The 23,443-nt window shown below is 34.8% G+C and overlaps 1 protein-coding gene across 10 annotated transcripts in view; it reads right to left on the bottom strand.

The window, feature by feature from the left end:
• Fcho2 (FCH and mu domain containing endocytic adaptor 2) overlaps positions 1–23,443 on the bottom strand; it is a 111,545-nt gene that overhangs the window by 72,742 nt on the left and 15,360 nt on the right. For all 10 annotated transcript variants that reach the window (XM_087203159.1, XM_087203160.1, XM_087203155.1 and 7 more), the window contains 4 exons: positions 16,151–16,225; positions 11,464–11,605; positions 11,222–11,374; positions 4,554–4,658 (listed from right to left, as the gene is read on the bottom strand). In XM_087203159.1, the coding sequence (XP_087059285.1) occupies positions 4,554–4,658; positions 11,222–11,374; positions 11,464–11,605; positions 16,151–16,225 (475 nt within the window). The remainder of the gene's footprint in view (positions 1–4,553; positions 4,659–11,221; positions 11,375–11,463; positions 11,606–16,150; positions 16,226–23,443) is intronic.

Below are 23,443 nucleotides of genomic sequence, written 5' to 3' on the forward strand. Positions count from 1 at the left end.
ATTTTAAGATCCGGACTTTTCTCAAGAACTGAAGAATATTCAGAATTGAAAAATATTCAGTCGGTTGATTTAAGTTCATATTATAAGAAATGGTCCTCAACTTAAATTTCAACAATTTAATGAACAAGGTATTTCCATAAAACAGGTTGAACTGAATACCAAAAATGGGGTAAAATGGAGTTATGCTCCCATTAATTTCATATGGATGACCACTAACTCCAAGGAAATTGTATTTCCTTTTGAAACAGCTACACCTAATAAGGTACATTCTTAATTAAAAATATCTTGAAGCATGAATCTATATAGAATTCAAAGCATGATTCAGACAGAATTTTGAAATTGTGGGAGTATTTTTGGAGAGGGCACAATTCCTCAAAATTAGCAACTACTAAACTCATTAATTCAGCAATGAAAAGTAAAGAGTAAGTATTGTCTCAAGTGTTTAAGCATAAATAAATGAACTAATCAGGTAGTTTTTTTCCTCTTTGCAATTTTAAACTCACTATGTTCACAGATACCATTATTAATTTTAAAAAAACTCCGTCAGCCACTAAAGACATATAAAAGTAATCCTAAAACTCCTTATCTGAGAGTGTTACTTAGCAAATCTGAAAGTTTCCAAGGAGCCAACTCATATCCTGCTTCAAATTTTTTCAAGTGTCCCATGAGCTAACAGTGGTAAAACCATGAGCATAAAGAACAGCTACAATTTCAGTTATTCTTATTTTCAACTCAAACGAAAAACTTAAACTCACAAGTACTGAGTAAATTCTAACTTCTCTTACTCTAGGGACTCAATTTCTTTCTCACTAGTAAATACCGGTCCTGCCACCCAAATTTGATCCTCACTATGCTGTCAGGTTCTTTCCCATTATAAGGTCAGCATGGGTGACCTGGAACAAAAGGAAAGTGAAGAAGTGAAAGGATTCTTTTGATTTCTAAATAACCCAAAATAAAATCTACTCTCTATTTTTTAAAAATGTAGTCTCTTTTCTACTAAGAAACAATAGTTCCTTGGCCAGAGATTCAGCTCAGTGGTTCCGCTGCCTGCCTTGCAAGTGCAAGGTACCGAGTTTGATCCCTGGTACCAAAAAAGAAACAATAGTTCCTGCCGGGCAGTTTTGTGTGCATATGAGAGACACAGACAGACAGACAGACAGACACAGACAAAGACAGGGAGAGAAAAAGAGACACAGAAATAGAGACACAAAGAAAAAAAGAAAACAAGTAACACATTAGTAATGTATAGCACAGTCTTTTAAAAGTCCCACATCTATTCAAATAAATTAATATTTTCATCTTATACGTAGAATAAAAAAAAAGATGCCTTTTAAAAAATACTTTTTAAAGAGCAACATTAACAAAACAAAAAACCCTGACTCTAGCAAATTCTAATGCTTATTTTTCTAACTTAACTAATTGCAGGGCAAACACTTTCATCCATAGAAATGTGAAAATAACAAATCAATAATTGCCTTATAAATAAGTGCTCCTTTACAGGAAAATCTATAAAGATAGACAGTAGCTCAGTGGTTGCCCAGATTTGGATGGGGAGAAGTTGGGAGTCGAAAGAGTGGATAGAGTGTTTTTTGTTTTGTTTTGTTTTGTTTTGGTACCAGGGATCGAACTTGGGTCCTTGCACTTGCGAAGCAGGCGGCGGAACCACTGAGCTAAATCCCCGGCCCTAGAGTGTTTTGTTTTGGGATAACAAAAATTATATAAATTTGTCTGTGGTCATGACTGTACAACTCTGTCAATATGCAACCTACTGAATCTTAAAACGTTAAGTTTGTAGATTGTGTGTTATATGAATTTTAGTTCAATAAAGCTGTTATTTTTAAAAAATAAGTGAGTGTTCCTAAGGATCTAAAAAGACAACAGCACTGTTGAAGTCTACAATTACCTCATTTGCTACAGGAATTTAAAGTTTCTATCTCAGTCGACTTAGAGCCTCATTTGACATGAAACTTTTCTTGAAGCATTGTCTTTTTCACAGCTGCCTAGACATGACACTTCCCAGTCTCCTTCTTTCTCTGGCTTCTATTTGCATTTCAGCATCTCTTCCTCTACCAAACTGTCAGTAATGAGTCTCACAAAGCTTGGTCCTGAAGCCCTTTCTTTTCCACACACTAACCAAAGGCAAAGTCATCATGGCTTTATGTACTGACAACACTTGTCATGGTTTATATCCAGATGTCCTCCCAAAAGCCTCATGCACTCAAGAGGAAGGGTTTCTGGAAGAAGACTGGATTAATAAAGCTCTCTTCCTTTAAGTTTGGGGTGCTGGATATTTTGTCCCAGCAACAAGGAAAGTAACTAAGACAATACTCTATTTTAATAGTCTCATAATCTTTCACTCAAAATATTTGAGACCAGGTGTGCTTCCATATACAAGTTTTTTTCAGTGTTTAAAGATGCATGTTATAAAAAACAGTATACAGTTTATAATACTACCAGCAAGATCTTCAATAGCATCTATTTATCAAACATTAATATTTCTAAAGGAAAATGATTATATATTCAGTCTAAGTAACATAGAGACTATAAACAGCTTCACATCAGTTCAGGTCAAATTTTATTACTTAATGAGTTATAGGGGGGAAAAAAACATTCAATTTTCAGAGCTTTGGGGATTCAGAATTGTGAGTAAGAGATTGTGAATACTAAATTCTGCCTACGTGGTATCTCTCAACAGGCAACTCACAGGCATCTCAAAATTAACATGTTCAAAACTGAGTATCTGATCCCTTCTCTACCCACCAAACTAACCATTCTTCATCTAGGCTTTCCCATTCCTCTCAAGCCACATCAACCGATAAGCCTGAACTGGAAAGTGATTTTATCTTCCTCAGATTTTCTCTACTTACTCAATCCTTGCCATTTCCAATACATTTCCTTCTCTCCTCCTCCAAGACAACTATACTGGATCCTTCTCACTTATCCAAACTGAATCCTCGATTCACCTTTGGTCCTATTATAATCTATTCTTCACAAAATTGCCCAAAGTTTCTTGCATGTCCTATCCTTGCCTAAACTGTTAAGGCAACTTTCAGCTATTCTTAAAAGAAAACCTAAATCCTTACTAAAACGTATTCCTAGCCTATCTCTTCAACCATCTCCATTTCTCATTTCTCTCTACTATCTCTCCTATTCTGTTTTAGAATGTATTTTTCACCTGCTAGAATGCAATGTCTCCTTTACACCCCTGGGCCTTCAGATCCATGGACCCAAAGCTTGGAACACTCTTGTCCTTAGTGTCCTAGACACTGTTCAAGCTTCAGTTTTAAATGTCACTTCTTCTAAAAGGTCTTTCCTGACTCCCTAACAAGTTAGGTCACCCCTATTCTATCTCAAGGAAGCAATCTTTCCCCATGGAGTATGTTTAGTAATTTATAACTTTATATTTAAGCAAGTATTTAATGTGTACATCAGTCTTCTACATTTTAAATTCTATCTAAAGCAAGGAGTTGTGTTGCTTAACATATATATTGTATGTACCAAGCATCTAGCATAGCACCTCCAATATCCTAGGTACATATGGATGCCTGCATGCACATGTATAAGCATGCAAGCTTTCTGGTTTCTGAAATGTGAGTCATTCACTTCTTCAAATGAGAAGACAGAAGAACTAGAGTTCAAAATATCAGTTTTATAAAGTTCTTCTTTCATACTTATTGAATGCCCACCAAAGCTGAAAACTATCTTAAAAACTGAGGCTATGGCAATAAAATCAGTATCTGCTCTCATAGAACATACATTTTGGTGCAGAACAAGGTACAATAATGTGTGCAGAGGAGCCAGTGAGCTTCTCTGTTTCTAGCCCCTTAAACATGAAGAAATTCCAACCACTAAGCTCAGTACTACAGGTGTATCCCACCACGATGAACGAGCAGCATTGAGAAAGAAAGAAACCTTTGATATGGTAAGCCACTGAGATTTTTGGGGTGCTTCTCAACTGATAGGTGCTAAGGAAGAAAATAAAACAAAAAGAAGATAAGAAGGATGGGAGTAGAAATGTTAATTCATAAAAGGGGCTCATTTTAAACTAAGTCTTGAACTAGAGCTCTAAGAACATCAAACTAAATATCATTTATCCCAAGCTTATGGAAGATTTTTTTATTGTCTGTCTTCCCCTAATAAAATGTAAAATTCTATGAGGACAGAGTTTTTACATTATTTTACATACTGGTACAGACTCAGCACTGAATCATTTCCGGTTTTCTTCTCAAACAAAAATAAATTTTTCAAATCAACACACAAGTCTAACAACATTGTATTTATCATCTACCAATGCCTTCATTTTCCTCATTTATCTTTCAATATGCTCTTCTGATGTATCTGAATAATTCCTTATGACATTATCACTGTTGAATCTTGGTCTTCAATCACACAAACAAGACGCAAATTTTTAAAAATACCATTCGTAGAACATCAAAATTGTGTTTTAGAATTTCTAATACTAAAAAGTTATATGACAGAAAAATTCTACTATTTAATTAGTATATGCAAATATAAGTATTCTGTTTTCAATCTAAAGCCTTATAAATACCAACCTGAGCTGTTTCTGTCATTTTCTGTTCAAAATCAGCTTTTGCCAATGCATATTTTTCCACATAGAGTTTATAGGTATCTGTAGCTTTCTTAGATTTAACAGCTGCCTGTAACAGAACAAAAACATTTTTGACTGCACATTAACCTTTTTTCCCTATATAAGTTAATATGAAATAACAAAATACATTTTAAGAGTTCAATATGACACACAACAGGGCCGGAGATTTAGCTCAGTGGTTTTGCCGCCTGCTGCGCAAGCGCAAGGACCTGAGTTCGATCCACGGTACTAAAAAAAAAAAAAAAAAAAAAAAAGACACACAACTAACTTTAATACCTGTGGTCAAGCCTGCCTTACTCATCTTGGTTTTTTTATGGTCAGAAATTAATTATTATTTTTAATAACTCAGAAATTAAACACTGACTATTCTTTCTGATGAAATGTACTGTGAAAAATTAAAATATTCTCATTTTTATTACCCAGAGTAAAATTATATAACCACATAATGGTACAGTGCTACTAGGAGTATGTTAACACACTGAAAAGAAATTTAATGTACAAAAATGTGAAAATACCATGAGAACATGTTTTTGCTTAAACTTTTTTTTGGTACTGGGGATCGAACTCAGGACCTTGTGCTGCACGGCAGGCACTGGAACCACTGAGCTAAATCCCCGGCCCAAGAACATGTTTTTATATTCTATCCTGGTGAGTCTTCCTTTTTCCCTACTCCAAACATATACATTAATGGCTGACTAAAGTCCATATATCTAGCTCAAAAGTTGGTGTTTGGTGTTCTTCAGTTTCCATTATGTTCCACCAATCCTATGCATTGGTTTTTAATAATCTTTGCCTATTTTTTAGGCAAAACAATTTTTAAAATCCTTACTGCAACAGTATAGCTTTAGTTTTATCAAAGTGACTTATTCAATAAAAACTTATTATATTAAATATGAGGATATGAGGAATATGAAGAAAAATTATATAAAGGATTTTCCCTCAAGGATTTCATAAAAGAACAACCTATACATGAACAGCCAGAAACTGGTAGAAAGCAACAAAAGAAAAGTCAAGACAAATTCTGGGGAAGACAGACATGCAAAAAGAAAAAAAGGATATATAGCTTGTAGGGTGGGACAGACACATGGCTATTGAGAAACATTATATTCTCAGTTTGGATATAAGAAGAATAGGGGAGTGAAGAACTGGAATAAAGCGTTTAAAGAAGATCAAAGACAGACCAGCTGAAGAATTTCTAGATATGAAGATTTCCATTTTCCTGATGAGGTACCAAACCATCTGCTAAGAGTGAGAAACAGGAGAGTAGGCTTGGGACCTTAATGAGAATGAACAAAGTTTTAAACCATGATATGAAGGACACAACAGGTAATATGACTGGGTAATTAAAAATGCTGCTAAAGAGAAAAAAATATTACTGAGCCAAGTAAAGCTGGAAACTAAGAAATTAGTGTACAGTTGATCAGTACTAATATATAATTATCTCCACCTGTGATCAGGAGTCTTAGAATAAGAATTAGAAACAGAACATTGGGTTTAACCTGAAGCTTGAGATTGGCAAGTATATAGATGTAGTCCCACTGTCTAAATAGGAAACTTTGTAACTTCTCTAAAATACGTAAGTATATATTTTAAGCATTTTTCTATCTTCTTAAAGAATACAGAATGCCATTTAGCAGGTACTGTAAATAAACTAGTCTTGGACCCAGAAGAAACTTAATTCAAATTCCACTTCTATCATTTACTACCCATTTGACCAAATATTTGAGCTTTACATTATTCTCTCATTCTTAAAATTAGGAGGGGAGGGGAAGGGGAAGTAAAAAGAATTGAAATGTGTTATATACACGTACCAACTACTGCAAACATGTACCAATACAAATCTTTTTAAAAATTGGGAACACTATCTATTTTTTAATGCTGTAGTAGTGATGGAGTCCTTGGACAAAATCCTTGCACCACCATCTGGCATATAGTTAAATTTATAAACCAAACAGTGTTGTCTATTTTTATGGTTTCTAACAAGGAATATCAAGAACATACAGGGCCAGGAATTTAGCTCAGTGGTGCCACCACCTGCCTCGCAAGCGCAAGGTCCTGAGTTCAATCCCTGGAACCAAAAAAAAAAAAAAAACATACATCATTAAATTTTGCTTTTATGTACAGATATGAGTTACTGATTTTTACTAAATTATCCATCCCTAGAGACTAAAACCTGTAACAATTTGCTCCTTTGCTTCTGGAGATTTTTAAAAAATTATTATTATTTTCTCACTGACCATTTGGCATTACTTTATACCACTCTAACATTATTTTCTACTTTCTCTAACATCCTAGCCCTGTTCAAACAAAATTAAATGAGATGGTTGGAGTTTACTAATAAGCACCTTCCCAGGAAACACAGATAACCATGTTTGCTAGGATTTATTTTAGAAACAATTATAATGGCATGTTATCTGGATTTCCTTCTGTGTTTTTCTTATGCAAAGAGATTTCAGTTCTTTCTTCCAACTACCTACATTTTCAGTTTGTATAAAAGCAGTCAACAACCTACAGTTCATTAAGTAATTTTTTTTTGGAAACAAGGTCTCACTATACAGTTTGGGCTAGTCTTGAACTCACTATATAGGCAGCAAATCTTCCTGCCTCAGCCTCCCAAATGCTGGGATTACAGGCCTGCACCACTGTGCCTGGCTAGAACTTTCTAAACTATAGAAATAAAAGTTAACTTCCTGGGGGAACATCTAAAAGACCTGTACTTGTAGAATATAAACAAAGTAATTATTTCACAACATTAGATATCACATCACATAGGGAAAGAAGCTTCGGACACATTATGCCTTATTATACTCAAATAGTCTCTAGGATCTTAATAGTTTTGCTACTCAAGTCTCTTTCGAATCAAGAGGTGTAAAAATATTAATTTAAAATTTTTACCCCAACAAACTTTTGTAATTTTCTCTTTGTTCCTACACCATGAATCTTTGTCTAGTCATTCACCTTAGCATACAAACTTATTTGGTACTTACGAACACAAAATTATCACCTTTAGCTTAAATCAAACTTATAAACAAGCTTGGAACAGTCCCTCTAATACCAGGAAACTGCAAATTTTCATTTATCTTACTTGGAAGCATGAAGAAAAAAAGAAGGTGCTTTAAGTTCTAATTTATTTTTTACAGTAGCTCTCACTCTTGAAATGTAAAACCAGTATGTCAAATCTTATGGAAATCACATACCAACTTTAAAAAGCATCCTGGAAAGCTGGGGATTTAGCACCCGCAGGTGCAAGGACCTGAGTTGGATCCCTGGTGCCAAAAAGAAAAAAAAAAAAGCATCCTGGAAAACTGGTCAAAAAGCACTTATTAATAAATAAAATTTTTTAAAGAATTTGTTGATTTACAAGCTGTTTTAACAATGAAAAATGGAAAAAATCAAATTTAATTTAAAGAACATTAGGGATAACATATAAAAGGATGCAGAGGCAATTTTAGAATGTAATTAGGAACATCTGTATGTTTTGCAAACAAGAAACATCTTTCATAAGAAACAGATACATAGTATGTAATAGTAAATTATTAAGTCAAAACAGGTTTCTAAATAGCATGTTTATATAGTAATACTATAAATTCTTAGGGCATAACTAAAGAAAGCAAATGCCCTGGTAGTAACAAACCTGGCCACTTTGTGAAGTCATTATTGTTCCAGGAAATGTGCCTGTGTGCAGGGGATTGAACCTAGGGCCACATGTTTACTAGGCAAGGATTCTACCATTAGGCTATACCCCCAGCCCTGAAGTATATGCTCTTTTTAGTCTCTCTCTCTCTTTTTTTTTTTTAAAGACATGGTCTTGCTATGTAGCCCAGTTGGCCTCAAATTTGCAATCCTACCTCAGTCTCCCAAGTGGTGGAATTACAGGCATGTACCATCACTGTTCTTTTACACTTTTTTTATTGTTTTTTTTTCTTTTGAGACACGTATCCCTAACTACAATGTAGCCCAGGCTGGCCTCAAACTTGAAACAATCTTCCTGCCTCAACCTCTGAGTGCTGGGCTCAAAGGCATGTACCACCATTCCCTGCATATTCATCTTAAGTGAGAAAATCACACTTAAAAGCAATACCTACAGTTCTTCCCATATTCCAATTATTAAATTTATTGGTTGTCTGTTTCAAGACTAGGTATCTTAGATGTGCTCTAGAAATAACAGTTTTTTGCTCATTCCTAATGGGAGAGGTCTGTGATTTTTCTTTGCTCCCTCTCCTATCTGCACAGCACATACTGCAATACAAAGTGTACCTCCCTGAACTGTTATGCATTATCCTTTATGTGTTCCCACCCCTATCTAATAGTGTTCTCAGGTTATCTCCTGCCAGCCCTCCAAGGACCCAATTTAGTCTCAGTCTTGGAAAGATAGTTTTTAATTCCTTCCCTGTAAGAATACTGTAGCTATGGGCAAAATACTCATAAATTGGTTGCTATGCTTGATCTGGCCGATGATTATATTTCTATACCTTGTGTCTCTAAGCCCCAAACTTCCCAATAAAGCTTTAACCCTAGTCAGCAGTCTAAAAGCCTTCTTTTCTTCCCTATCTATAGCTTCATACAGTAAGCTGGGCTCTCTGTGCCTCTTCTCAAGGGGAACATTCGGCACATATTTGTAATCCTTATACTTGAGAGCCTGAAATGAGTTCTAGGTCAGCCTCAAACAAAAACAAAAACAAGAACAAAAACGAAGAGAAATATTTGTTCCCTTATATAACACAATAGTCAAATTTTACTGCCCACCTTAGGACTTACAGAAGCTTACATAATTAAACTTTACATGCCACTTTGGATTTCTGGACTACAGAAATAATATTCTTCTCTGTGAACCCTGTTAATTCTCTCTTAACAACATTTTATTTGTAATTGCTGTGTCTGAAACAAAGAGTTTTCAAACCATGAACTCACTGTACTTCTTTCCCTTCCTCTCCCAATTTTTGCTTATTGTATAACCATTAAAGGAAATACAGGTTCAACATCACTGGTCATTCGAGAGATGCAGATGAAAACAACACCAAGATTCCACCTCACCCCAGAAAGAATGCCTGCTATCAAGAAATCAACCAATAACAAATGCTGGTGGGGGTGTGGGGAGAAAGGAACCCTTCTCCATTGTTGGTGGGAGTGCAGACTGGTGCAACCACTGTGGAAATCCGTATGGAGATACGTCAAAGAACTAGGGCTAGAGGTCCCATTTGACCCAGCTATTCCCCTGTTGGGTATCTTCCCAAAAGAATTAAAAGAATCATACCACAGTGATACATGTGCACCCATGTTCATAGCGGCACAGTTTGTAATAGCTAAAGCTTGGAAACAGCCCAAGTGCCCATCAACTGGAAACTGGATAAAGAAGATGTGGGTTTTTTTATAAAATGGAGTACTATTCAGCCATAAAGAATGAAAAATTAGTCATTTATAGCTAAATGGATGCATATCGAGGCCATACTTAAGTGAAAAAAAATAGGACACACATGTGTAAATACGGAATGGTTTCTCTAGTGTGAGAAGCTGATAGCGTAAATAAGGGTTAAAATGATTAAGATGAATAATTGATAATTTGAAATAGGAAAAAAGGTCCAAAGACGTGGGGGTGAAGGGAGGGGAAAGGGAAAGGAAAGAAGGGAAAGGAAAAATTATGAGAAAAGAAAAAAAAAAAAATGGAAATGATGTCTATGTAAATAGGGAAGGGTGGAGGGGTGAAGGGCACACAGGTAATAGGGAAAAAATAAGAACCAAGATACATCATGTACAGGTAGAAACACCCAATGATAAATGTAAACAAATTGTATACCTAAAATGTACCAATAAAAGAACTTAAAAAAAACAAAAAGGAAATACAGTATTCCAAATCCCATTAACTGTTGACTTTCCTAGTTTTTGCCTGTGTATATATAATTTTAGTCATGATCATACTACAAATACAACTTGGTTCTCTTTTTTCCCTAGACAGTTCAAATATTGTATAAAATTTTCAAAATTATCACACGTTTTGGCTTATTCCTAAATGAAAAATACTACAGCAAAAAAGTAAATAGTTTAATTATTTTAGAAGAAAAAAAAACTAATTTCAATTAAAATGTGAATGGGGAAGAAGGGCTGTTCTTTACCACAATGTAACATAACTGTATTCAGAGTCAGCAATAAATCACCCACAACATGCATGTGAAGTTTATCTTCAAGCATCTACATTTTTCTAAATACACTAAAATATTGCTTCAAGAATGTTTTACTTCATTAAAACTTATACCAAGCAACATCATCCATTATCTTACCATAAAAAAACATCTTGCAGGGGCTGAGAATGTAGCTTAATGGTACAGCACTTGCCTAACATGCAGAAGGCCCTGGGTTCAATCTCCAACCCCACAAAAAAAATTTAAAAGTAAGTAAAAATATCTTGCATATGTCATTGAAATAAAAAAATACTATTTTGTTTGCTATTACCACAGAAAATATATTTGAAAGATTTACTTCTATAAATCACAAACATCGTAAAATGCAGTGTCTTCACCTTTAAAACAAGTTCATTCTTGAATACCTGAAGATTAAATGTACTCTTGTAGTTAAAGAGTTTCAAAACCATAGAGGTAGTACATTTACTGTAATTACCTTTTCTATTTCTCTTTGTGTAGCTCCTTCTTTTTTCAGACGCTCCTGTTCTACACACTTGGAATTGTAATTTTCCTTGGATTTCTGGAGGGACTGAGTTATACTCTGAATGGTTTGGACAGCTTCCAGAGTTCCTGCAACTTCTTCTTTAGTCTGTTTGGTATGAAATGATTCATCAAAATGACTGAGGTATAAGCACTCAATATCTGACCAATCAATTCTTTAACAAGACAAAAAAATACCTTTTTATGAGACTTTACTTGTTCTTCTCCATACTTCTGAACTTCTTTTATTAATTCCTGTAATTTTCTAACAAGATCCAAGTGACAATTTGCTAATTTCTCTGTAGATGTTTTGAATACCTCCCACACTGGTGCAAATGTTCTAAGGGAAAAGAAGAACATGGGAATCATTTATTGAAAGAAAATGAAAACTTTAAAGTTTTAAGATGGAACCAATGAAACTATAATGCTATACTCAATAATTTTATTTAAGCAAAATACAAAATTTAAATAAAGTGAGCCGGGGATTTAGCTCAGTGGTTCGGCTGCCTGCCTTGCAAGCACAAGGTCCCAAGTTCAATCCCCGGTACCAAAAACAAACAAACAAATCATAAATAAAGTGAGCTGAGCACAATGTTGCACATCTGTAATAATCTCAGTACTCTGGGAGACTGAGGCAGAAAGAGTGCAGGTTCCAGTCCTGCCTGGGAAACTCATAGATAGGGACTCTGTCTTAAAATTTTAAAAAGGGATGGGGATGTAGCTTAGTGTGAAGGCCCTAGGTCAATGGTGGCAAACCTATGGCCCAGGTGCCCCAGTAGGCATGCAGAACCCTCTTTGAACATGAGCCAAGTCACTCCAGTAGGCAAGCATCAGAAAAGTTGTTTTTTCTAATCTAAAACCTCAGTATTCAGGTTTAAATGCAGCACTGGCATTCTGAGATAAGTAAGTGTGTTTGGGGTTGCTGTTTGGACACTCAGTATCTAAAAAGTTCCCCATTACTGCCCTAAGTTCAATCGCTAGCACCACAAAAAAAAGAAAAAAAAGTAATGAATGAAATGATTAAACTTGGTTGTCTTTTTTGTTTTGTTTGTTTTTTGTTCCATGATTAATTATTGGAAATTTTCTGGATCATAGGTACACAAAAATGGATTAATTTCTTGTCACAAGCCTTCACAGCCATTTCTAGTTATATCATATTATTCTGAGTTGATTTTGGTTAGACTTGTATCAGACACCTATCACTGTCTACTGTTAAAAACTAACTCTATTATCAAAGTCCAATTTAAAACTACTTAGTACTCTAGTTAAGATGCTTTGTTAAATCTAAGTAAAGTTTCTCAGGGTCTGGAATTTAGCTCAGTGGTGCCACACCTGCCTCGCAAGAGCAAGGTCCTGAGTTCAATCCCCAGTACTGGGGGAAAAAAAAAGTAAAGTTTCTCATGGACTAGGGACGTAGCTCAGTGGTACCAAGGGCTTGCCAGGCATGCACGAAGCCTAGCACTACCACAAAATAATAATAAAGTTTCTCTCAATTTAAACTGGTAAAAAGTAAAATTTTTACAAGTGATTTCAAGTGTATGTGTGTAACACTGATGTAAGAATTACTTTAGAGCAATTACCTGAAACCTCTGTTTGAGCATTATAATTTTATCTACCTGTCTATGTACTTCAATAATACATGAGTCTCCTTTCTACTACAGGGTACAAGATGTGTCATACACTTTTCTGCCACTTTTTCCCAGTATTAAGGATATGAAATGTTCAACAGGCTCATGTGTATTCGAGAATTGCTACATTATCATATTTTGGATAATACCTAGATTGTCAATGGTTAGTTTAAATCAATTTAGTCAGTGGGAATGACCTAAGGATAATTCATGCTTTGCTCTACTGTACTTGCTTTAAAGTGGTCTCTACAATAAAACTTCTAAGATAAAACAAATAGCAACAATCATCACTAAGGTAGTAGAGAATGTGATTACTTATTTTAAGATGTATACTGTGCCAATTATTACACTTCTTAACTATTAGAAAAGTTAACTGTCCAGACTGGTGCAACCACTGTGAAAATCAATATGGAGATACCTCAAAAAACTAGGATTAGAGGTCCCATTTGACCCAGCTATTCCTCTGCTGGGTATCCTCCCAAAAGAATTAAAAGAATCATACCACAGCAACATATGAGCACCCATGTTTATAGCGGCACAGTTCATAATAGCTAAAGCTTGGAAACACCCCAATTGCCCATCAACTGGAGACTGGATAAAGAAGATGTGAGGTGTTTTTTTGGTTTTGGTTTTTTTTTTTCTTTTTTTTGGTACCAGGGATTGAACTCAGGACTTTGCACTTGCAAGGCAGGCAGAGGCACCACTGAGCTAAATCCCCGGCCCGATGTGGGTTTTTTTATAAAATGGAGTACTGCCCAGCCATAAAGAACAAGAAACTAGAGTCATTTATAGCTAAATGGATGTACATTGACGCCATACTTATACCGAATAGTTTCTCTCGTGTGAGAAACTAAAAGTGGCAAGGATCACTTTTAAGTAAATAAGGATCAAAATGTGTAACTGATAATGTGAAATAGAAAGAAACGGTCTAAACGGGTAGGGGAAGTAGAAGGGGTAGGGGAAAGGAAAGGGAAAGGAAAATATGAGAAAGGAAAAAATGGAAACAAAGTCTTTGTAAATAGGGAGAGGTACAGGGGTTGAAGGGAGGGCAGGGGAATGGGGAAAAAATAAGAACCAAGATACATTATGTAAAAGTACAAGATCCCAATGGTGAATGTAACTGTATTGTACACCTAAAATGTACCAATAAACTTAATGAAAAAAAAAGTTAACTGTCAGCAATCATTACATGTAATAATAAAGTTCAAAGAGATTAATCACAATCCTTAGCTTAAGACCATTCTGATTAGATCTCATCACATACTTTAAAATCTAATCAGTGCTTAGATGGAAAATTTCAAGAGAAATAGATATTTGAAGAGGATGCACTCACTAAAGCACCAAATACATACTTCACCTCATGTAAATCTGATAAATACTAATGTGTGTGTTTTGTTTTGTTTTGTTTTGTTTTTTGGTACGGGGGATTGAACTTGGGACCTTGCGCTTGTGAGGCAGGCTCCAGAACCACTGAGCTAAATCCCTGGCCCAATCTGATAAATACTAGTACAGATTTCACAAAGCAGGTAAGACAGATTGTCCCTTTTACTTTATGAAAAGATTCTTTCATAAAATCTATTTAAAAAAAACAGAATTAAGACTTTTATTCTGCCACCTACCTCACAAGCGCAAGGACCTAAGTTCGATCCCCGGTACCAAAAAGAAAAAAAGACTTTTAAAAGTTTGAAATACCCAACTTTTTTCAGGTCAAGTAATACATTGAAAAATTCAAAGTATATTTAAATGCAACCAAACATAAAATTCGATTTCCTGCCAAAATATGATAACAGTAAACAAAATATATATCTATAATCTTGAATGATGACACTAAACACATACACAAAAAAATCACTTAATTTTTTAAGAAAAGCACACATCAAAAAGACATGAATGGTGAGGGCTTAGCTCAATGACAACATGTCTGCCTCGCAAGCACAAGGTCCTGAATTAGATCCCCAGTACTGAAAAGAAAAAAAAAAAACAAACTTGGAAAAACAAAAGACATCAATGTTGAAAACAACTTTGTTAGAAAACAGTTGAAGTCAATCCATGTTTCCTCAACCAACTAAGAATAAAGTAGAATTTAGTATAATAAAATCAACTGGTTAAAGCTAGCTTTTCTTACTCCGGTTACATTTGGCTCCTCTACTGTGATCAGTAAGGAAGAAATTATGTTTTAGAAGAGGGTTATCAATAAGGGGCCTCTGAAAATAGGATGGTGTCAGAAAAGTGACAGTAGAAATGGAAAAAAGAGAATAAAGTTGTAGCAAAGGGAAGACTAGAAGGAAGGAATTGGAGGACAAATGAGAGGAAAAAAACCAAAAAGAGTTACAAGCCACCAATCTTCACTCTTCCAGGTGAAAGTAGCTCCCCAGCCTTCCCAGCCATGGTACACAAAGTTGCAAGAAGGCTTTTAAGCTTTGTGGGCTGTTGGTACATATTCAGGGACAGCCAATGCATTGAGGACCAACTACCCCTTGTCTAACCACCCCTTGTCCAGGCCACAAAGTAGGAAGACTTTGATTTAAACTCATGCAACGAACACTACAAAAAATTTATATAAAATAATCGTGCCTTTTTCTTTAATCACAGACTCATCTGTGAATCTGATAATCTGTACTGACCCTCTTCACTGCAAATATAAACTAACATCTACACAAAATTTACATGAAATTTCAGGGGATTCATAAATTTATCAGAACCCTAGATATGAAGAAATCTTTTACTATGACTGCAAAAATCTTAAGACTAATTATTTCAAAATCTTAGCTAGAAAACAAATTTGTATAAACATAATCTCAAACTTACACTACTGAACAATCATGTAGAAAAAAATGTTTCATTATCTTTCAGCAAATTCAATTAGTTTTTAGCAAGTCGAAATATATATTCATATCAAAATAGACACATTTTACATAAGTACACAATACAATTATGCATGCACACTGACATTTCAGCCAATGATGAACTTCATATACAACATGTATCGCCACATGTATCACTGGTCCCATAAACAACACTTAGTGATAGTGTAGCTGTCTTAGACTGTGTAAGTACATCCTATACTGTTTGCACAAAAACAAAATCAGCCAACTAAACATTTCTCAGAACATATCACCACTGTTAAGCAATATACAACTGTGTATATAACAGTATATCACTATATTTATAAACTATTATATTTGTGATCGAAACAACATATTCACGAACTTTGCCTAAAAGACAGAACATAGAAAAAGAGGAAGAAATTAACTTACCCAAGTTGTGAATAATTGTTTGCAGATTTTGCTAGTTTCGTCATTGACCTGGAATATGCCTCTTCTATTGTTGCTCTGTTGAACCAAATTTCCACATTTTGGTATCATTTATTTATGACTAAAAGCATAGCAAAGTTATCAAAATACAATTAAAAATGCAAAAACAAAAATACACTTCAAATTACATATTTAAAAAATCAGTAGATACACAGTCATAAATTTCTGGCCTATCCCTTTTGTACACATTTACTTTTTTTTTTTTTTTTTTTTAGTACCGGGGATTGAACTCGGGTCCTCGTGCTTGTGCAGCAAGCAACAAAACCACTGAGCTAAATCGCCGGCCCTGTACACACTTACTTTTAAAAACTAGTCTGGTATAGAACCTAAATTCTTTATATCATAAAAAAATTTTTAATGAAGTCACTCAATTTCTTATCTTTAGTACCAATGGATTATGAACAGGAAGTACTGATTCTTGAATTCTCTCTTTCTCTCTCTGTATACTGATTCACTGATAAGTCATTTTTATTTAAAACTTCCTTGGTATACTTAACATTTTATTCACCTTTAACATTATGATGCATATTCTATACAAGAGACTACGGATAATCATTTACATGAAACTAAATATGAATCATTAGCAAGTCTGAGGTCCTAAAACTTCAGGGATCCACTTATTTTGTTAATAGGTCTAAAATTTTATTCAAGCATTTCATACTAAAAAACTTATTTTAGGCTTAAAAAAAAAACACAAGATCATTAGATATCAAATTTTAAAAACCACAAATTATCCCATAGACTCATGACCTATAAATGTTCAGTTTTACTTTTTTCTTAATTACTTTAGCCCTTCTCAGTATGTGCTACCCTTAATAGCAGAATATCCTATAACTACCACTGTCCTTTTATTTTTATTTACTTTGACAGGTTCAACTTTCAACTTCTAATGTCAAATCCAAATCTCTATGCTTTTGCTTGAAAACATTTGTTCAATATGTATCTGCCCCAAGCATAACTTAAGATATCTGAATCATCTCAAACTCAGAATATCCAAACTTAGCTCATCTCCAAACTATTTCCCAATCTAATCCCCACAAAAAGAAACTCTCTAACAAAAAAATATTAATAGTGCCAGGCCTGGAGGTGCACACCTGTAATCCTAGCCATGTTCCTTTATTGATTTATTGGTTATGGCTGTGTTTGACTAAAGTAGCAGGCCTGAATAGGTACAACAGAGACTGTATCTCAACCACAAGGCTGTGAATATTTACTTTTTGAACTTTTACATAAAAAGTCTACCAGCTTCAGGGATAGCAGATTTGAACCCAACTGTTGGGAGCAATTCTACATGATTCTGGGGAAAAATCATTTCATAATTAAATCATGATTAGGGCTTAGTTTTCCCGCCTCCAGGCCAGCTATGGCATATTGAGACATAGCTCTGTTTTCCCTCACAGCTAGACCTCAAAAGGTGGTGCTGTGATGCTCCAGGGCAGGATTATACCAGCTGGAGACATCCTGGGAGGAACCAAATCTTCATCTGCATAGTTCTTCACTGTTCTGGGATTATCTCTGCAGCCCTCTAAGTCATGGGCTACTTTTGTTTCTCATGTTGAGTAAAGATGTGGCAAGCTTGGGGTCTGGGGTCTTTGCTTCCCAGAGCAGCATGGATCAGGCCAAAGCTCAGCTTCTTCTCTAAGTCTCATTTCTGTCTATATATTAATTAATTTGCCTTGTGCTGTCATGGCTCACAGAAGACTAGGACCTGATGCAGAGGTCCTAGTAATGTTTCCTTTCCCTGTTCCCTACACCCAACTATATCAGCAATTATACTGAATATAAATACACTAATGCTCTGGGCATGGTGGCATGTGTCTGTAATCCTAGCTTGAGAGGCTGAGGCAGGAGAACTGCTATGAGTTCAAGGCCAGCCTGGGCTACACAGCTAGTACAAGGCCAGACTGAATTATATAGTGAGACCCTGACTAAAAAACAAAATTTAAAAAAAAAAAAAAATTATGCTCCAAATTCAAAGGCAAAGATTATTAAAACAGCTTTAAAATAAGAAAACACAACCAAACCACAAAGACATAATCAGAGCTACAGCTATTATTACAGCTAAGGCTATAATAACCAAGTAGATTTCAAGGCAAAAAAAAGTTGGAGTCATAAAAAGGACACTTCATAATAAAAAGTTCAACTCACTTGAAGATGTAATACTTCTGAATTTGTACCCAGCTACTAGCTTCAAGTATATATATATATATATATATATATATATAAAATGGACAGAACTACATAAATATACAAAATATACAAAGTGAGTGATTCCCAATACAATTCTTTCAGTAAATGAAAAAGCAACCAGGATTTAAAAAAACAAACATCATGAAGGATATATTAAACAGCAACACTGGTAAACTTGCCATAACACTTAACCCTATATCCTACAAATGCAAAATCCTATTTTTTGTGGTAAACACAAGAGTATTTACCAGAACTGACTGTTTTCTGGACCATAAGCCTGTAGCAAAAAATTTCAAAACACTGAAATTACACAGTATATTTCGTGTCTACAATGCAACTATGCCTCAACTCAATACCAAAAATATACTTCTAAAATAAATGAATATTCATTTAGAAATTTTAAAATGTACTTTCTAAATAACCTCAAGGCACAAGGAAAAAAAAGCAGTTAAATTTCAATTTTTTTTTTTTTCTGGTACCGGGGATTGAACTCGGGTCCTTACGCTTGCACAGCAGGCGGTGAAACCACTGAGCTAAATCCCCAGCCCCAAATTTCATATATTTAAACTAAATATGAAAATCCTATTTCTCAAAAATGGTGAGATGCAGCCAAATCAACGCTTAAGAGAAATATACAGACTAAAATGAATAGATCAGAAAAGAAAAAAGTCAAAGATCATTAAAACAAGCATTCATCTCAAAAAGTTAGAAAAAAATAGCAAACTGAACAGAGTCAAAGATGATAAGGAATGGTAGTTTATAAAGCAGAAAACACACAAAAGAGGGGATCAACAAAACCAATAGTTGGCACTTTCTAAAGTCTTTTTCAACAAAATGAATGCTAAGTGAGACTGATAATGAAAAAAAGAAAAAACAAGTAATTTCAGGAATGAGAAGTGGGGCATCAGTACAAATCCTCAGACATTAAGAGAGTTCATAAAAGGATATTTAAGAATAACTTTCTGCCAATAAAATTGAAAGTTCAGATGAAATGGAAAAAAATAGTACACAAATATAACAGCAAATAGAATTTAAAAATCTGAATAGTCCTGCAACTATTAAAGAAATTGAATATGTAATTTAAAGGATTCCTAAAAAGATAATTTCAAACCCAGATGGCTTCACCAGTAAATTCTATGATACATGTAAGGAATAAAAGAATGACCTTTCACACATTTTTCCAGGACACAAAAATATGGCCTATTCTGCAACACATTTTATGAAGCCAACAAATGCTGATACTAAAATCTAACAAGGACAGTTAGAGAAAGTTTCAGGCCAATCTCACAAACATAGATGTAAACATTCTAACTAAGACAGCAGCAAATGTGTCCATCAATATGTAAAAAGGATAAAATATCTCCATCAAGTTGGGCTTCTTATACAGTATCAAGAAGGGGAAGCTGATTTAATATTTAAATTGCAATTCACAATGACCGGGTTTTGGGATCCAGCAGGAAGGGTAAGGCAGAAGGGGGAAAAAAAGGAAATTGTATCATCTTAACAGGTGCACGAAAAGTATTTGACCAAATTCAAGATGACTTATGATTTTTTTTAAAACTCTGCAAAATAATATATAAAACAGAAATTCTGTAACTTCAAAAAACAGGAGGCAGGCATGGTGGTGCATGCCTATAATCCCAGCACTTTGGAGGCTGAGGCAGGAGGATCACTGTGAGGTCCAGGCCAGTCTGAGCTACATGGTGAGTTCAAGGCCACCTTGAATGACATAGTGAGACCCTGTCTCAAAAAATAAACCAAAAAAAAAAAAAAATCCAGGAAGAAAACTATGATAAATATACCATATTTAAGGATATGATATGAGACTGAAAACAAGACAAGCATGCTAACATCATTATTTCTAGTCAGGATTATACTGGAGGTATCAACCAGCTCAATAAGAAGAGGAAGAGAAAGGGGGAGGAAGTAAAAGTGGAGGAGAGAGAAAGAGAACAAAGGAGGAAGAGAAAAGGGAAAAGGCAGAGAAAGAGGAGGAGGAAGGTAAGGAGAAAGGTGAGGGGAAGGAGGAGAAATAAAAGGTCCAAAAATTGGGAAAAAAAAAAGACGTGAAGGTGATCTGGCTGCAACACCTGTCACCCCACTGATCACCAGGACTGATTCAGGTGATCTGTCTGGTGAGGTGGGTGTCCCCTTCCTGCCTCACCATTACATGTGCATCTCTGCAAAAAAAAACAAAAAAAAAAAAAACAAAAACCATGTGCATCTCTCCTGAAGCTGAAGCTGCACACTCCTATGGAAGAGGAGTACCAGCCCTGATATAGGAGGAATGTTTCTAAGGCCAAGTACGATAAGCTGTACTCCCCTGCTAGAACCTCCAAACAAGTTCTCAAGAATTGGAAAAAAAAAAATCTGTCATTCACAACTGATTGTACACATAGAAAATCTGAAAGATTTTACAGATAACTTATCAGAATAAGCAAGAATTGTCAGGTTGCAATATGCATAGAAAAGAAACATACATATACATACATACATATATATTCATCCTCTTTCCCTAAAAATAAGACCTCCCTGGAAAATAATCAGCCTTGAAAACCAGAGCTCAAAAATGCCAGCCCCAAGCAGCCTATCCTTGCCTCATTGGCTTCACAGAGTAGCCACTGAGCAAGAGAATAATGATGGCAGATAAGGCAAGGATAGGCTGATTGGGGCTGGCATTTTTAAGGTCTGGTTTTCAAGGCTCATTGTTTTCCAGGAAAGTCTTATTTTGGGGGAAATACAGAATATTTGTAGCATGTAAATGGAAAGTATTTTTACTTGGAATATATAAAGAATTCTATAATTTATTTTTTTAAAGAGTTACAAAACCAAAAATGTACAAAAGATGAAGAGGCACTTTTTATAAAAGACAAAATGTAAATGATCAATAAATATATGAAAAGATGTTCAACCTCATTACTCATCAGATTTTCAAATTGCTATCACAATGAGATATTACTATCAGAGTGATGAAAATTAAAAGACTGATAATATCAAATGTTGATAAGGTCACAGAACTGGAACTCTCAGAGATAAAAAGTCTTTAGTATTATTCAGTAGAGTTAAAGATATCCATACCCTATGACCTCATAATTCTGCTCCAAAGTATATACGCAAAATAAATGCGTATATGTACCAAGATATACATGCAAGAATATTCAAGGCAATTATTACCTGTAATGGCAAAAAGTTGAAAATAGCGAAAGATTCAAAACAAGGAACACAATAATGAAATGAAGCACACAACATTGAAAAGCAAAGTTGTAAAACTTACAGGACTCGACTTCAAGATTTACTATAAAGCAACAAAATCATAACAGTACACTATTGGCAAAAAAAAAACAAACCCCAAAAATGGACAAGTTGGTCATACATAGTACAGAACATGGAGCCCTGAAACAGACTCACATAAATACAGTACTCTGACCTTTGACAAAGGAGGAAATGTAATACGATAAAGATAGTCTTCTCAAAAAATGGTCCTGGAACAACTAAACATTCACATACAAAAGAAGTCTAGCACAGACCTTACATCCTTCACAAAAATTAACTCAAAATGTACAGTAGACCTAAGTGTAAACATAATACTACAAAACTCCTAAAGATATCTTAAGAGAAAACCTAAATGACCTTGAGTACGATGATGTTTTAGATACACCAAAGGCTATCCAAGAAAGAAATAATGGATAAACTGAATGTAATTAAAATTTAAAACTGCTCTTTGTCAAGAGAATGAAAAAAAGCAACTGCAAAAGACACATCTGATGAAAGATTGTTACCCAAAACAAAAAATTCTTCACAGCCAACAGTAGGAACAGTAACAACTCAATTGGGAAATGAGCAAAAGACCTTAATAAACACCACAAAACAAAGAAGATACACAGATGGCAAGTAAGCAAGCAAAAAGATGCTCCACATCATATGTCATCAAGAAAATGCAAATTAAAACATCAGTCAGATACCACCTCACAACTATTAGAATGGGCAAATCTGAAACAATGACAACACCAAATGTTAAACAAGGATGCAGAGGAACAAGAACTCTCATTCACTGCTTATAAATAATACAAAGTACTACAACCACTTGGGAAGTCAGTTTGCTGCCTTCTTTCTATAAAACTTAGCAGTTATACTCCTTATTTACCCCAAAAAGTTCAAAACTTATAAACACACCAAAAAATGCACACAAATACTCATACCAGGCTTATTCATAATGGTCAAGACTTGGAAGCATTCAAGATGTCCTTATCGGTTGAATGAATAGATAAGGCCTCGATTCTGGGCAAAGAAAGGAGTCCTGGACTTCTCATGATTGGCATAAATAGAGCTAAAAGGTACAATGACATCTGCCATGAAGGTCTCCAGGCAGTGATGGTAGTATTAGAAGATAAAAAGTTTGGATGCATGCCAAGAGATGCAGAGTTCTGGAGCCTTACCTTTACTCCTGCCAATGATGATGTAGGCACTAAGGGGACAGCCTTACCCAGAACATTAAAAGCTTTTAGACTCCCTCTCAACTCCAGGAGAGATGGAAAAATCAGAAGATGGGTCTTAGATTATATAATGCTTATTTCCCAATTCCTACCAGTCTATAAACTCCATAAAGGGAAAAGTTGTGTCTTTACCACTACACATACCCAGAATCCAAATAAGCACCTGTTGTATGTATATGTATATATATGAATAAATGAACATATGGAATATTATATTTAAAGGTAAAGAATATATTATCAAGGTAAAGATTTTAATTGTATTCATATAAAAACTTTACAAGTATGGCTAGCCACAAAAAACATTAAGTAGTATATAGTAGCTTTGAGTTTTGATTTTGAATCATATATCAACTTACAGTTTTCAAGTTCACTTATATTCTAAAAGACTTAAAGACAATCACACTTTATAAATTTACAAGATTTCAAAATACACTTAAGACTTTTTTTTTTGGTACCGGGGATCAAACTTGGGGCCTTGAGCTTGCAAGGCAGGTGCCAGAACCACTGAGCTAAATCCCTGGCCCTACTTAAGACATTTTAATAAAAGTTTTGA

This window comes from Heterocephalus glaber, unplaced genomic scaffold (genome assembly GCF_053883595.1).
Source record: "Heterocephalus glaber isolate CG9 unplaced genomic scaffold, H.glaber_assembly_v1.0 deba00001788, whole genome shotgun sequence".
Taxonomy (NCBI): Eukaryota; Metazoa; Chordata; class Mammalia; order Rodentia; family Bathyergidae; genus Heterocephalus; species Heterocephalus glaber.